Raw genomic sequence first — 15,442 nt, forward strand, 5'->3', positions numbered from 1 at the left:
TAGGGGAGAGGCAAAAAGTCACAGCAAGGCTGGCTCCATGTGCAGAAAATGTTCTCCACTATGTTCTGGTTGAGGGACCACTCATGAGGCATGAGAATGGCTCTGGTCAACTTGTCTGCTATGACATTGGACCTTCCCAGAATGTGCATTGCTATAAGAAATCGGTTGAATGAAATCACCCATTGCCACATTCTGAGTGCTTCTGACACAGAGGGTATAATCTGGGTCTTCCCTCTTTGTTTATATACCAGACCACTGACATGTAGTCTGATTGGATCACTACCATCCCCAGAGGAAGAGCAGTCTGAAATGCCTGCAAAGAAGCATTGCTCTCATCTCCAGGATGTTTATGTGGAGCTTGGCCTCATCTGTGGACCAGGTTCCTTGGATCATCTTCCCCAGATGACACCCCCCACTTTATCTGGGAAGTATCCATGGTCACTGCAGCCTGTGGTTGAGCGGGAATAAAGGGTCAAACTTGTGTCACCTGTTCTGAACAAATCCACCATGAAAGATTCCTTTTGCATGTGTCTGTTATAAGAATTTGGTGAGACATTGGTTGGTGGATTATTGACCATTTAGCAGCCAGAAGCCATTGCATGTGAAACCTGGCTAATGGAACCAACACAATTGCCATGTATGACGAAAGGAGATACTGCCAGCACAGCTAGCTGGAATGTTGTAAATTATTACATGTCATTTGTGAATATCAAACTAATTTATACAAGATGCTAGTGTTACAAATGTGTTAGAACTTTATGTCACATAAGATGTTTGTGTTACAAGTGTATTAGAACTGTATTTCATGTGTATATCAAAGTTATTTGTACAGATGTTTGGGTTAAAAATGTATCTGTAAAGGGCTGTGTTTGAGGTGTATCCACAGTGTGCCCTCTTGGAAGAGAACAGAAATGTACATGCACTATTGTAACTGTTTTAATGTATATGTTAACAGAGGAAATTGGAGGGTTAACCTCAGTCCGGAAAACTTTAGAAAAATATCTGAAATTAAATTATTTTATAGGCTACCTCATAGGTAGCAAGAAACACAAAGTTTGAACTAGGAAGCTCTCTGTATTTTTTTTCGGGTAAACTAATTACTAGTCTTGAAATGTGGAGGAATGTAATTGTTTTATGAATTCCAGCATCTGCCAAATATCTGAGCAAAAGCCCTTGGAAGAGTATTTTTACAGGTAGATGCTAAATGTTACCAGCTGCCAGTAATGGGGGTTTTGGCCTGGGAACTAGAAGTCAAATGACAAGAAGCAACATCATTCTGCAAGTTATCCCAGCAGTAATATTTGAGATATTAATTTGAAAAGTCTCTTAGTGAAACAGGACATTCTGTATTCTGTCTTGAACCCAACAACAACAAGAAAAAACTTTCATCACATCTGCCTTGCTCTATTAGTAAGTTTTTAGGGTATAGTAATTCTATTAGATACAGTCAGGAATATAGTGAAGCTTAGCTTAGATATTTTTCTTTATTTGTGTGAGCCTGTACTGCAATGTTATTTTAAATATTTCCTGTGTTTTTGAACTTCATTGTCACTGTGAAATATATATTTAGTATTGTTGTGTTCCTTTATTATTTATTATTAAATGTATTTAAACCTTTCATTGTGGCTGATCTGTGTAGAGGTATTTAAGTTCTGAGAGTACTCGCATATTTATTTGGTGACACAGTGTAGGCCACTCCTAGTAGCCTTCCTCTTGGTCAAACTACCATTTGTATTAATATTAATATCACTCAGTGTATTGGGTACCCTTGGAAGTGCCTTAAGGTAGCTGGCAGAAGTGACTGGTGGCAGTGGTAACTGCCTTATAGTCTGGGCAGAAGGGGGCATAGCTTGTAAAACTGTGCCAGCCTCTTCCCCGGGTGTGTGTGTGTGTGTGTGTGTGTGTGTGTGTGTGTGTGTATAAAACAAATTTCCAAGAGTGTGTGTGTCAGCTACTTGGGCAGGGGCATGAAGCACTGGTTGCACACATAGGATGCTGAAGGTCTTGGCTTGGTCACTCAGCTGAGATCTAAACTCTATAGCTGTGCCAGTGGGGTGTCTTTTTGGGGATCTGGAGAAACAGTGAGAAACCAGCCCCGGACTGACTGTGGTCTCTGTGTTTTCTGAAGGGAAATTCCACTTGATGCAGAGAGCTGCATCTGGAAATACTGTGTGTGTACTTGTCATCCTCTCAATGAACATCCCACACTGTTGCCAGTGGTGAGGATTGAGGCTCTTTGATTACTGGTCAAGTGGTGGGTTGTCACACCATGGCCATAGATCCTAATGCCTGTAGAACATGTCGGGCAGCTACCTCTTGTTCCTGATAAATCTGTAAGTTTGCCATCTGATTGTTAATACTCTGGAAGGAGGAAGTTTTGCAATCATTTGAGTGGTGTCTGGTAGTGCTCCTATGAACTCTAGAGTCTACATAGATTCCAGATGGGATTTTTTGTAATTTATGGTTATGCTTAGCTCAGAACATACCTGAAGAATAGAGTCTCTTGCACTGATAAGTAGATGCCTGATAGGGGCGGATATGTGTCAGACAGCTAAATAAGGAAACACCTGAAATCCGTGTTATCTCAGGTGAGCCACAACCACTGCCATGCATTTGGTGAACACTCTGGGGGTTGTAGTGAGACCAAAGGGCAGTGCTCTAAACTGGCAATGACTGGCTCCCAGCTGGAAGCATAGATATCCTCTGGAGTATCTGTTCATTTTTATATGGTAGTACATATCCTGAAGATCGATAGAGCACATCCAGTCGTCCTGTTCATGAAAAGGAAGTATGGACTGAACCATTACCATTCGCAACTTGCAATGGCAAACTGACCTGCTCAGTCTGCTGAGATCCAAGATTGGTCTCCAGTCCCCTGTTTCCTTTGGAACCAAAAACAACCTTTAGTAAGTTCTGAATCCACCTCTGATCTCTGGGGACCTCTTGGATGACTCTATTTTTCTAGCAGTTTTTGAATTTGAATGACTGCCTGATCCCTTTGACTGAGTGGAATGTCTGGGAATCTCTTATTGGGAGGGGGCTGTTGAGAAAAGTGAATTTGGGGAATTTGGTAACCCCTTGATATTATGCTCTGCACCCACATATTGGGAGTTATGTTTTGCCAGGCCCTCTAGTGCAGGGATAGTCGACCCCTGATTGCCCCCAGAGGTAGACAATTGGGCCTCCTTTCAGAAGTGCTAAAAGGGCTTCCAAAAGAAAGACTCCCAGGACTCTTGGTTCTGTGGACCTCCTCTGCTGCAAGGGTGGTGTCTTCCATTATTGTTCCCCCCTCTGCCTCTAGGGGAAAAATATGCACATGTGTCTTGGTAGGACTGCTGAGACTTCTTGAACCACATTTTACTGCTGCCTCTCTGACCTTTAGTATAAGGTCTCTGAGGTGAAGAAAAACATGCCCACAGCAGAAAGGGTCTTACCTTCCTTCTCATACCTGATTAGTGTATCTTTGACTTTGGGACCAAAAAAGAGATGTGCCATAACACAGAGCATTGATGAATGAAGACTTAAAGGGTTTCACCAAATTGTAAAGGTGCATTCAAGCATGCCCCCCTCATAAAGATGGCAAAACCTGCTGCTCTGCTTGTTCCTTCGGCTGCATGCATGATGAGCATCATGGAAGAGTTAGCTACAGAATTTAGGGTGGCTAACTGGGAAGCTACTTTCTTTTTAGCTCACTCGGCTACTGCTCCTTCAAGGGTATCTGAAAGCTCCTTTATCAGATCCCTCTGTAACCTGGTGAAATGTGAAAGATAATTCAGCAACCACAAGGCAAAGGTCACTGAAGAGAACACTTGTTTCTCACATCTATCTATTGTTCTAGAATCCTTATTAGGAGGATGGATAGTTGAACTCTCCTTGGAAAGTTCCTTCTTGGTCTGTGCCACCATGACCATAGCATCTACTGCAACCCCTTTCATCCAGAAGACCTTGTTAGATGGGGTGGTTATAATTTTATTTGGTCTCCAGGGAGCAGGCTTGATGGAATCTGGAGTGACCCATATCTGCCGAGAAATCAAACCTATGAGCTCATCAGTAGGTGGAGTCACCCAGGAGGTGGATGGGCAGGAACCAAAGACTGCTAGGTACACCAACTCCTCAGGTGAAGGATTAATGGACTGCCAGCCACCCCTCTGTTTCAGAGTCTCCAGAATCTCCCCAAAGGAAACATCCTCAGGGGCTGACTGTGGGGATCCTTCTCCCTCATCGAGGTCAGTGTATTCCATGGCTGACTCTTCCATGGAGTCCAAATTTTTCCTTTTGCAAGGTCTCTTCCTAGGGACCTCCTCAGTGGGGTAGTCTGGGGAGGTATCAGAAAAGTCAGGGGTACCTGGGTGGGTATCCTAGCACCTGAGGTCCCACTGTCCTTCTGGAACATGGTGGTAAGAAGAGGAATGCAGGATATCTTGCTGGAATTGTGGATCTGAGGGTCAGGTGACCATTTACATGCAGTGGAAGCTATAGCCCTCTCCAAAGCCCCAAAGGCTGACCACTCCTGAATGGATGAGGACTCTGGCTCCAATAAGCCATGGCTTTGGGATGGGGTCCCCTCCACTCCAGATGGCAGTTCACCACGGGTTGAAGTCAGAACCGAGCTCACCTTCACATTAGCCCTGAGACACATTGACTGCTCCAAAGACCTGGGAGTTAAGCACACTTGAGGTTTGTAGGGCTCACTATGGCTCCAGGAACTCTCTGGCTCCAAAAATACCAAGGAGCTCTGAGCAAACTTCTGAAAGGCTAAAAGGCAGTGGGTGTATTGGACACGATGACTCAGAAGTTTGCCCTGAAGTTGGAGAAGGAGGAAGAGGGGGGAGTGGATGGTTTAGACAGACCTGGCACTGTAAGGGTTGAGGTTGAGGGGGACATAGTGATGCCCTGCAGCCAGAAATTCTTCTGCCTCATCCATTCCTCATCTTCTTCAGTAAGGTACCTAGTTGAATGGGAAAAAGAGGCATATGGGGAACTTGGTCTGGATAAGAAGAGAGACGGTACCCTCAATGGAACCGGATCAAAGGTCATGTAGTACGATGTCCTCGGTAGTGTCAGAATAGATTTGAAAAGATTAGCTGTTGGATCCAGCATCAATGAATCTGATCTGTCCTTACTAGATAGAATCAGAGCTGAAGAAATCAGATCCAACACAGTAGAGAGTGGTGCTGAAGGCTCCGATCAGGTGACAGACTCCACAGTCTTAGGAGATTTTGATATTTTTGTTCTTGGCTCCGAAGAATCTGTCAGCACCGAATATGGTCTTTTCTTTCCTCTATTAGAGGATTTAAAGTAAAGCAATGAAGCAGGGTTTGAATGAGCTGATTTCGTTTTTGTGAAAAATCCAGATTTATCTTTACTGTCAGAAATAGCCTCCCCAAAGGCTGAAGGCAACATGCCCCTCAGGTGAGGTTATTTTTCTTTCAACCAGAGCTCGATGGATGAAAGAGTGACAAATCAGACAGTCCTCTTGTAAGTGATGGGGTCCAAGGCAATAGACGCACAGGGAGTGTGACTCAGTAAAAGCGATCTTGTGCCTGTACTTTGTGCATTTTTTGAAGCGAGCAGGTTTCTCTTGCTTATTTGCCATAACACAAGAAAAAAATCAGACAGAGAATCCAATCACACATACACACACACACACACACACACACACACACACACACACACACACACACTTAGAGAAAAGGACAGAGGAAGGTTTATTTATTTATTTATTTATTTTTTTAATAAAGATAGATTGAAGTAAAGGAAAGGGAGAACTACTAACAATAGTAGCTAAGAAATACCCTTAAGGGTAAAGGGGAAGAGAATTAACCTACAAAAAGACGGTCGCTGGCGGGAAAGAAAGAGAAAGAGAGAAAGTGAAAGTAACCTAAATAAAGATGGTTACTGTAAAAGATAGATCCTAAATGATAAGGGAGAGACGAAAAAAATATAGAGAAATTTAGACTAAAGAGGAAAAATGTTTAAATAATACAATCTGATAACCAAGAGCTAGCTGATCAGACCATGTCTTTGCAAAGCAGCAAACAAGATCTGAGGTAATGGAGACAGATGCATTGTGGGTAGGGCAAGGTATCCAAGAGCTTTTTGGTTGCCATAAGCTTAGTAACAGCCAAGTTGGATCCGATAGATTGGATCAGGACCCATATGTGAGGATGAGATGAGAAATTGACAATATCAGATCTAATGATATGAAATCAGGAGAGGATCCCTGGTCTCTCTCAGTGCCAGTGAGTTAGAGCATGAGAGAACAGGCAAAATTATTTATAGAATTTGCAGGAGCTAATCAGACTGCACAAAATACCACATTTATTGTAGCTGCTGTGAATAACAGAGAACACACTGGTGCTTCTATTTACTTATATGAACAGGGAATCATAATTAGTGATCATTTTGAAACCCCATCACAGCCTGATGTAGCTATCCTCTATAGTGCAACATATAGCACCCTAACAATAAAGATGGGGATGCCAAACTATGGAGCAAACAATGTATTACATTACAGAGTAGAGTACTGCATTCCAGAAAAGCAAAACTGGGTACCAATTGGACCTCCAAGTGAGATTCAGTTGGTCACAATTTCTGGCTTGCTGCCAAATACCCACTACAGGTTCAAATGTACAGCAGTTTGCAAGGCTGGCATTAGTAAGGCTAGTAACATGAGCAGCATTATGAAAACACTTCCATGCTTCCCACCTGAACTTTCTCTGTATCAGAAAGAGTTATCTGCTGTAACAATTGTTTGGGTTAGACCTTCTGTGGTAGGAGAAGAAGTCAGTATCAGTCACTACATCACTGAATACAAAGAATTTACTAGTCAACAAACTCCAGAGGAATGTGCAGACACCTGGGTCCAGAAACAGACACACGAAGATGAGACAAGATGTGCCCTAGAGGCACTGAAACCTGATACATCATATATTATCAGTGTATTTGCCAGTTGTGGAACATCAGGTAAAAGTGACACAAGTGAAAAACTAACAGTATCAACATTATCTGAAGCTTGTGGGAAAAGGCCAATTGAGAATATTCTGAAAGACAGCAAGCTTATTGAAAAAGGAACACTTTCAGTTTATGCAGTCCCTCTAAACAAAACATTCTATAAGGGCAAATGTTACAAAAATGTGTATTAGGGAAAAGAAAGAAACAAAGCAAAAAATCAGTTATGGTTGTTTGAGCAAATGGGGCAGATAAAACCACCCTTATAATTGGGATGGTTAACTATATCCTGGGAGTGGCATGGAATGATGATTGTAGATTCAGAATAATAGAAGAGAGCACTTCTACCTCAGTATCTGAAAGTCAAACATCTGTAGTAACTGCTTATGAAATTAATCACCAGGATGGATTCCAAGTACCTTACACACTTACAATTATTGATACACCAGGGTTTGGGGATACTAGGGGAATATCAAGAGACAGAGAGATCATGGAACAGATCCATCAGTTTTTTTCTCAAATCCATGGGGCATTGACCAAATTGATGCCGTGTGTTTTGTAACCCAGGCTTCATTGGCTCGCTTAACACATACCCAGAAATGTTTTTGAGTCAGTCCTTTTCATTTTTGGAAAATAACACACAGATTCTGGTTACATTTGCAGATGGCCAAAGGCCACCTGTCCTTGAAGCTATAAAGAACTCAAGTATACCATGTCCAAAAGACAAAGATGGATTTTCCACTCATTTTAAATTTAACAACTCTGTTCTGTTTGTTGACAATTTGATAACCAGAAAATCAAATGAAGAAGATAGTGATGACAAATATGATAATTTTGACAAGCTGTTCTGGAAGATGGGAAGAACAGCATGAATACATTTTTGCTGCTCTGTTTAAAATGGAAACAAGGAGTTTATTTTTGACAAAAGAGGTACTCAAACAAAGAAAACAACTTGAGACGGCTATTGAGGGCATACAGCTTCAAGTACAAGCTGGACTTGCTAAACTAGATGAAATCAGAAAAACAAAGAACATTCTGGAGCAGCATGAAGCTGACAGAGATGCAAACAAACATTTTGTGTATGAAGTAGAAATAACGGTGCCAGTACAGAAGCCTATCACAGGCACAGGTTATATTACCAACTGCCAAAAGTGTCATTACACTTGCCATTATCCCTGTGCTATTCCCAATGATGATGGAAAACATGGATGTGCCGCAATGGGCAGCAATGGATACTGCACAGCTTGCCCTGGGAAGTGTTATTGGAGTGTTCACTTTAATCAAACGTACAGGTGGGAATATGTGCAGAAAAAGGTACAAAAAACAACAGATGAACTGAAACAAAAATATGAAAAAGCTCATGGTGCAAAACTGAGTACCCAACAAATTATTGATAAGCTTTTAGATGAATTTGCAGGCGTTGGAAGCATTGTACTTGAACTCATTGAAGTGTCCTCAGAGTGTGTTTCACGTCTAGAAGAAATAGCACTGAAAGGAAACCCACTCTCCATGCCCCAGTACATTGACTTGCTGATTGAAGCTGAAAAAACAGAAAAAAAACCTGGTTATATGGATCGCATAGAATCACTTAAAACTGTAAGGGAGCAAGCTGTGTTGATAGACAAAATTGCTCATAAAGAGCAGTTACTACCAGAACAATGGAAACAATACCAAGCTCAAACACAAAGGGCAAAAGGATGGAAAGATAAAGCAAAGGAGACACTCCTGAACTTTTGGAAATGGCTTGTGGAATACCCTATTAATTTTAAAAGTGATACCACAAGGATTCTAAGAACGAAGATACATATTGGTGGTACCACCGGTGACTAACTGGCAACCAAGAAATGAGAATTGGATTTGACTTTGCAGTAATTAACTGTAAAATAATCACTATTAACACATTAGCTCGAAAAAGTATTTTCTCTTTCAATTTAAAAAAGTAATGAATTCCCTGAAACATTATTCATAAAAGCTACCACCACATGTGGCAGTGCTTTTTCCTATCAATCAGGGATATGCCAGGGACACCACATCTGTTTAACTGCCAGGCAATTCCTCAGATGAAAAGTATTGTCATTACTTATGGCTGTTTGCAATTAGTTGTAGGGATTGTGCCTTCCAAACTGAATCTTAAATTAAATAGGTAGCTTGAAAGGGTTGAAATTGGGTTAGCCTTCTCATGTGCTATCAAATTTGTGTCAGCTTCTGCATAATGCACGTTTGCTAAATCTGGTTTTACTGTCATCTTCCCTCAAACAGGCAAGATTCAGTGCCTCACAGAGGCAGAGCACAGTACTCAGTATCACTAAGAAATGTCTACATTCAGATGTGAATGTGCTTCAGCTTGTAAAGCTCACGTGTTCTGTGGTATTTCTTTATACTCACAGAGGCAGGACACAGTACCCAGTATCACAACGTAATATCCACATTCGGATGTGAATGTGCTTCAGCTTGTAAAGCTCACGTGTTCTGTGGTATTTCTTTATACTCACAGAGGCAAGACACAGTACCAAGGAACAGTAAGAAATGTCCACGTTCAGAAGTGAATGTGCTTCAGCTTTTAAAGCTCACATATGTGTTCTCTGGTATTCCTTTATACTCACAGAGGCAGGACACAGTATCCAGTATCACTAAGGGTCATATCAACATTCATATGTAAGGATGTTTCAGCTTCCGGTGGTCATGCACTTGTTCCTTGGTATGTATGTATGTATGTGTCCTCAAAGAAGCAGGATACTGTACCTAGTCTAGTATCACAGTAAATCATGTCCACATTAAGATGTCAAGATGTTTCAGCTTTTCAGGTTCACAGATGTGTTCACTGAAGGTTAAGTACACATTCTCACAACGAGCTTCCCTGCTGCTGTAGCACTTAGAGGAACTGCTCTATTAACCTTTGATCCAGTGAAGCCTATGTGGAGGACAGCATCCCCACCTAACATTGGTACCATGACAGTAGTGTAGTAATTAGTTGCAGCTTTGCAATACTGCACTGCCATCCTACATCACTCCTTAGAAAAGCTGAAATCTAGGTTATGAATCTTTAATAAGCATACTGGATTTACTGATCAGGGATATTTTTATCCTGATTTCTAACACTTTCCTGTGGGATCTGTATTGAACTTAATCATGAACTGCATGGCTTTGAGTTAAGCTCCATATCTAGAGTTTCAGCAATACTGAAGATAAGGGAAGGACTGACAGTATCCTAGAAGAACCGCATTACCTGTTACAGGAGGAAGACATGCACCCACTGTCTTTCTCTCTGCTGCCACATCCAGAGAGTAGAGCCCCAGTAACAGCTTATTAGAGATCTAGTGGGGTCAGTTTTCAGTCTAGTGGTCCATGTTCATCATTACAGCTGACAATGCAGGCTACTACCTCAGGATCAACAGTAACTGTAACAAAAATTAATAAAAGGAGTTGCGCCCCTTCCTACTGTGATGATGCAATTCTTCTGTGAAGCAGCACATATATGCCCCTACATACCTGCAGCCCTCAAACAAGTGCTGCAGTTCTTTGTGGTTATACTCAGTGCTATGTTTGGTATTAAAAGTGCTCTGTCTATTTTTCTTCAGTTTATGCCATTCATGGTTTTGCTCTACAGCCTTACAAAGCAGGCCTATTTTCCTGAATAAATGCAATGTTTTTACATGCTGCTTTAAACGTTAGGAAACTATTCTTTGCAGTCCTCATTTTTTTGTTTTTTTACATTTTTTGTATAAGATATATAGTAATGGGTTAACCACAGTACCCTGAAGGGTTTTCTATATTTATTTTTAAACATGAGACTTTAGTGGTTAAAACCCATAACTGAAACTGATAATTAACTGCAGCTTTTCTCCTTGGGTCTCCACTGAAAATGGGCTACTAGCCCAGCTGGACTAACCCGGTTAACAAATGTCAATAAATAAACAAAAAAATAAAAATTAGCTTTCCTAAAGTGAAAGGAGAGTTAAAATCTCAACAAGCACTTTTCAGAAGCTCATGATTATATTTCTACATTTATGTCGTTAACAGTCTATGTGATTTATAAGCTGAGGACTTTTTATCAGTTATTTGTAGTTTCTTGTCAGTATACTCTTCAGTTCTCAGTTTAGTTTGGTTAGTATTTTGAGTTTATTTGAGTTGGGGGTTCTGTGCTCTCCATAGTTTTAAACAGATCATGTAAAATGTCAAGCCAAAGAGCCACTGGGTTGTACTGTATCCTGTGAAACCCACAGACTCCTGTTATTACCACTGTGAAAACATGTTTCCATAAGCACAAACCCTGTGGCAAATGGTATATATTTCCTGCTGTTCCCAAGAATGAAGTACACAGGAAGGCCAGTCAGGTGCAGCAGCTAGCAATGTAATATTTTTTGTCTGTTCAGTCTACCTTCCCTGTAAGAAATGTCTTATTATACAACGACCCCCCATTAAATATTCAAAAACGTGCACGTTGATTGGTCAACGTGCACGTTGTAAATCAGAGTTATAGTAATGGAAAAAGGTCCGGTCACCTGGACTTTTTCCATTACTATAACTCTTTTTTTTTTACAGCAACGGAGAACGCAAGATCTCCGTTGCTTCACACTGTCTCGCTATGTTAAACGTGTTTAACATAGCGAGACAGCTTTAAAAAAGCAACGGAGATTCTCCATTGCTTTTTTAAAAGCTGTCTCGCTATGTTAAACTCATTTAACATAGCGAAACAGTTTTTAAAAAGCAACGGAGATCTTGCTTTCTCCGTTGCTTTTTTCAAATCTGTCTCGCTATGTTAAATGGGTTTAACATAGCCAGACAGCTTTAAAAAAGCAACGGATATTCTCAGTTGCTTTTTTTAAAGCTGTCTCGCTATGTTAAACTCATTTAACATAGCGAAACAGTTTTTAAAAAGCAACAGAGATCTTGCTTTCTCCGTTGCTTTTTTCAAAACTGTCTCACTATGTTAAATGGGTTTAACATAGTGAGACAGCTTTAAAAAAGCAATGGATATTCTCCGTTGCTTTTTTTAAAGCTGTCTCGCTATGTTAAACTCATTTAACATAGCAAAACAGTTTTTAAAAAGCAACGGAGATCTTGATTTCTCCGTTGCTTTTGCCCACAGCTCTGATGTACTGCGTAGGCATGCGCATGCGCAGTACATCAGAACTGCAGCAGAATACCAGACAGCTACAGAAGGGCAGCAAGGAGGCATTATACAATGCCATTATTTAAGAAAAGTAATTTTTTTTTTTCTTAAATAATGTCATTTTATAATAGCAATAATCCACTTCTGGGTGTAGGTAATGCTGGATTTACCCACGGTTGGCTTTGTTTGGTCACTCGGGCTTTGCCCTCGTGACCAAACCACACCAACCATGGGTAAATCCAGCATTACCCACACCCAGGCGTGGGTTATTGCTATAATACTTCTCCCTACAACCAAACATAAATAATTGCTGTTTTATCCATTGCAGGCTACAATTTGATTTTAAAAATAATACAGTTAATAAATCAAATAAAATTAAACAAATAAATAAAAAATATAATAAAGCTGCAGTCTGAAAATGATCAAATAAATTCATCTATATTTATTATTCAGTACCAAGTTAAATACAAGGATTAAAGACACAATTTTATTTCAAAGAAACCAAAATGAAATACTCTGAAGACTTTGAATTCATTTAATTTGTTTTCTCCAAAATCAGTACCATGTTTTTAGGAAAGGTTTTATATTTTTCAGATTTTATCATTTTTATGTGACACTTATCTTGCAAGCCATTCATATTTCAGGTTTTGTGACATAAAATGTTGTAGTCTACAGACAAGTGTCTGAGAGAGCTTAGCTTCAAACTGCATACTCATCTACCATTAGCCATCTTTATTTAACATAGTGCAGTCCATTTCTTTTTGCTACATTTACTTTACAACCAGTTTAAACATTTATAATACGAAACCAAGACAACTAAGCAGCAACGAACTAGGAAAACCAAAAAGTGAGGCAAACAGACCCAGATAAAACAAACTTCAAGAGAATTTATTACGTAAGCGCTTTCGGAAACACAGTTAGTACTTTTCCTTCTTCAGACAAAATAAAATGGGAACACATTTCTTATTTAAAGGATCTTAAGTCAATTAATTAGCATCTTAATTGGCAACAATCCTCCATGCTAATTGCAAAATAATTTTAAGGCAATAACAACCACCAAAAAGTTTTTCTGCTAAAACCAGAATGGCACAGTAAAAAAGGCAACTCGGTTAAAAAATACAAAAATATTTTACAATAGAAATAGCCTCCAATGCAAAACCACTAAGCCTTTTAGACATCAAAAAATGCATTTTTGATATACAAACTAAATTATCAAAGTTTAAAAGTAAATTAATAAATAACTAGAATTTCAATTCCCAACACAAATGCCTATCTTTTAAGTGATAAAAGTTTAAGTAGACACTTGATGGAAATGGTCTCATTGAGACCTGGAGGGATGTGTGAGGCTGTCCTAATCTGCCATTTTAATTCTTCTAATTCGAGGTTTAATTGCCAAGGGCCACCTCTTTTGTCGGTTCTAACCTGATGTAACACTGAAAATTTGAAGGAATGCTCTGGAAAAACATCTACATGCCTGGCTAAAGCATTAATTTGATCGTTCTTCTCTATAGCGTAAAGATGTTCATAAATGCATTTTCTCAGCTTTCTTTCTGTTTTTCCGATGTAAAATGAATTACATTTCTGACAACAGGCACAATAGACTACACATTCAGAGTCACATGAATAGAACATTTGAATTTTATAACAAACGTCTCTTAATACTATTTGCTTTTCTAAATTAAGAAACCTACATTGCTTACATCTGCCACATTTGGCCATTCCTTTCCTCTTATTACTGTTAAAAGTGTTTGAATATTACAGTAGAGTTTTCAAATTTTTACCTCGCCTAAAGGTAATACTGGGTCTGTCCCCTAAAATTTTGTATAAAGAAGAGTTCTCCTGGATGACTGCCCAATTTTTATACAAAGTGTCCCTTATAAAAGGGACATCAATGTTAAAAGTACAAAAAAATCTTGTTGTTTGGTCAGGATCTTTCATCATATAATGATTATCATTGTTAACAAAATTAACATTGTCATCATTACTTCTAGTCAGAAAATCTTCTTCTTGTCTAACTAAAAGTGGCTTAAAATAACCCGAACGTCTCTTATCCATGACTTCAAGGGAAAGAGCGGCCAAAAGAGGGGCAGGATAACCTCTTCTTAGAAACATGGTTTCTAACAGTCCACATTCTTCCAAAAAATCTTTCTCATCCGAAATCATTCTGGCCGCTCTAACCAACTGACCCTTAACAACTCCTTTCTTCTGATGGTATGGATGAGAACTAGTAAAATGAAGAAAGGAGTTGGAATAGGTGGGCTTCCTATAGATGGAACTCTTAAATCTTTTCTCTATGTTACTTTTACTTAACAAAATGTCTAAAAAGTTAATAGTGTCACTTTTAGCAGTAAAGGTGAACTCCAAAAAATTAGTGAGACTAGAAATAGAAGTGATGAAATCCTGCACGTCAGCAAGAGGGCCCTTCCATAACATAAACATGTCATCCTGGTACCTTGTGTACCAGGCGATGTTTGCTTTAAAAAGTGGATTTTGGAACAGCATGGTTGTTTCCCAATGGGCAAGGACGCAGTTTGCGAAGCTGCCTCCGCAGGGTGAGCCCATAGCTATTCCCGATTTTTGCAGATAAAAATTCCCCTCAAACCAGAAAAAATGATTAGATAGGACCAACTCTAACAGTGTCTCAATAACATGAATCATATTGTTGTCAATACCTCTTCCAAAAAGAAACTCTCTAACCCATTCAACCCCTAAAGTTTGAGGAATCACTGTGTACAAGTCCCTTATGTCTACAGTCAAAAATGAATATTCTTCTTTGAAGGGAATAGACTTCAATTCTCTTAAAAAACCCCAGGAATCCTTACAAATTTGGGGTTCATTTTCAACCAAGGGTTTGAGGATGGAGTCTACATATTTCGCACACCCATAGGTGACAGAACCACAACCATCCACTATTGGTCTAAAGGGAGGTTCAACAACCTTTTTGTGGATTTTGGGTATGCCAAAGAAAGAAGCTACTCTGGGGGCTGGCATATTTAGAAAATTAAAGAGGTCCAAATCAATAGATCTTTCGATGAACAAATCATCCAAGACCCTTCTAATTCTACTATATGCATGATTCAACTCATTAATGCTCACCAGTTGATAAGAGGGGCTATTTAAGTGAGTCAACATAGATGAAACATAGGTAGAATGATTCATGCATACAAGGCCCCCTCCTTTATCCGGTTTCATAAGTCGTACACGACAATCTTTAAGAAGTTTGATAAACTCTAATTCATGCCTACAGACATTTCCTGCACGAGAGTTGACCTTCTTACTAGACTTGTTATTATGAAAGGCCCTGAGATCTAACTCACACATTTTATCAAAAGAGGCAATGGTCAGGTGCAATGGTGGATTAAATACACTAGAAATTCT

The 15,442-nt window shown here is 39.7% G+C and overlaps 1 protein-coding gene across 1 annotated transcript; it reads left to right on the forward strand.

Moving 5' to 3' along the window:
* The first annotated feature begins 6,254 nt into the window (after positions 1 to 6,254).
* LOC122787916 lies at positions 6,255 to 8,850 on the forward strand. Its single transcript, XM_044054842.1, is given in 5 exon segments — positions 6,255 to 7,119; positions 7,191 to 7,453; positions 7,456 to 7,552; positions 7,615 to 7,656; positions 7,745 to 8,850. Coding segments are annotated over 5 exon segments (2,304 nt in total). The 3' UTR covers positions 8,782 to 8,850.
* Positions 8,851 to 15,442: the final 6,592 nt, after the last annotated feature.

The sequence above is a fragment of the Protopterus annectens genome, chromosome 13.part0 (assembly GCF_019279795.1).
Source record: "Protopterus annectens isolate FY-2018-M chromosome 13.part0, PAN1.0, whole genome shotgun sequence".
Classification (NCBI taxonomy): domain Eukaryota; kingdom Metazoa; phylum Chordata; order Ceratodontiformes; family Protopteridae; genus Protopterus; species Protopterus annectens.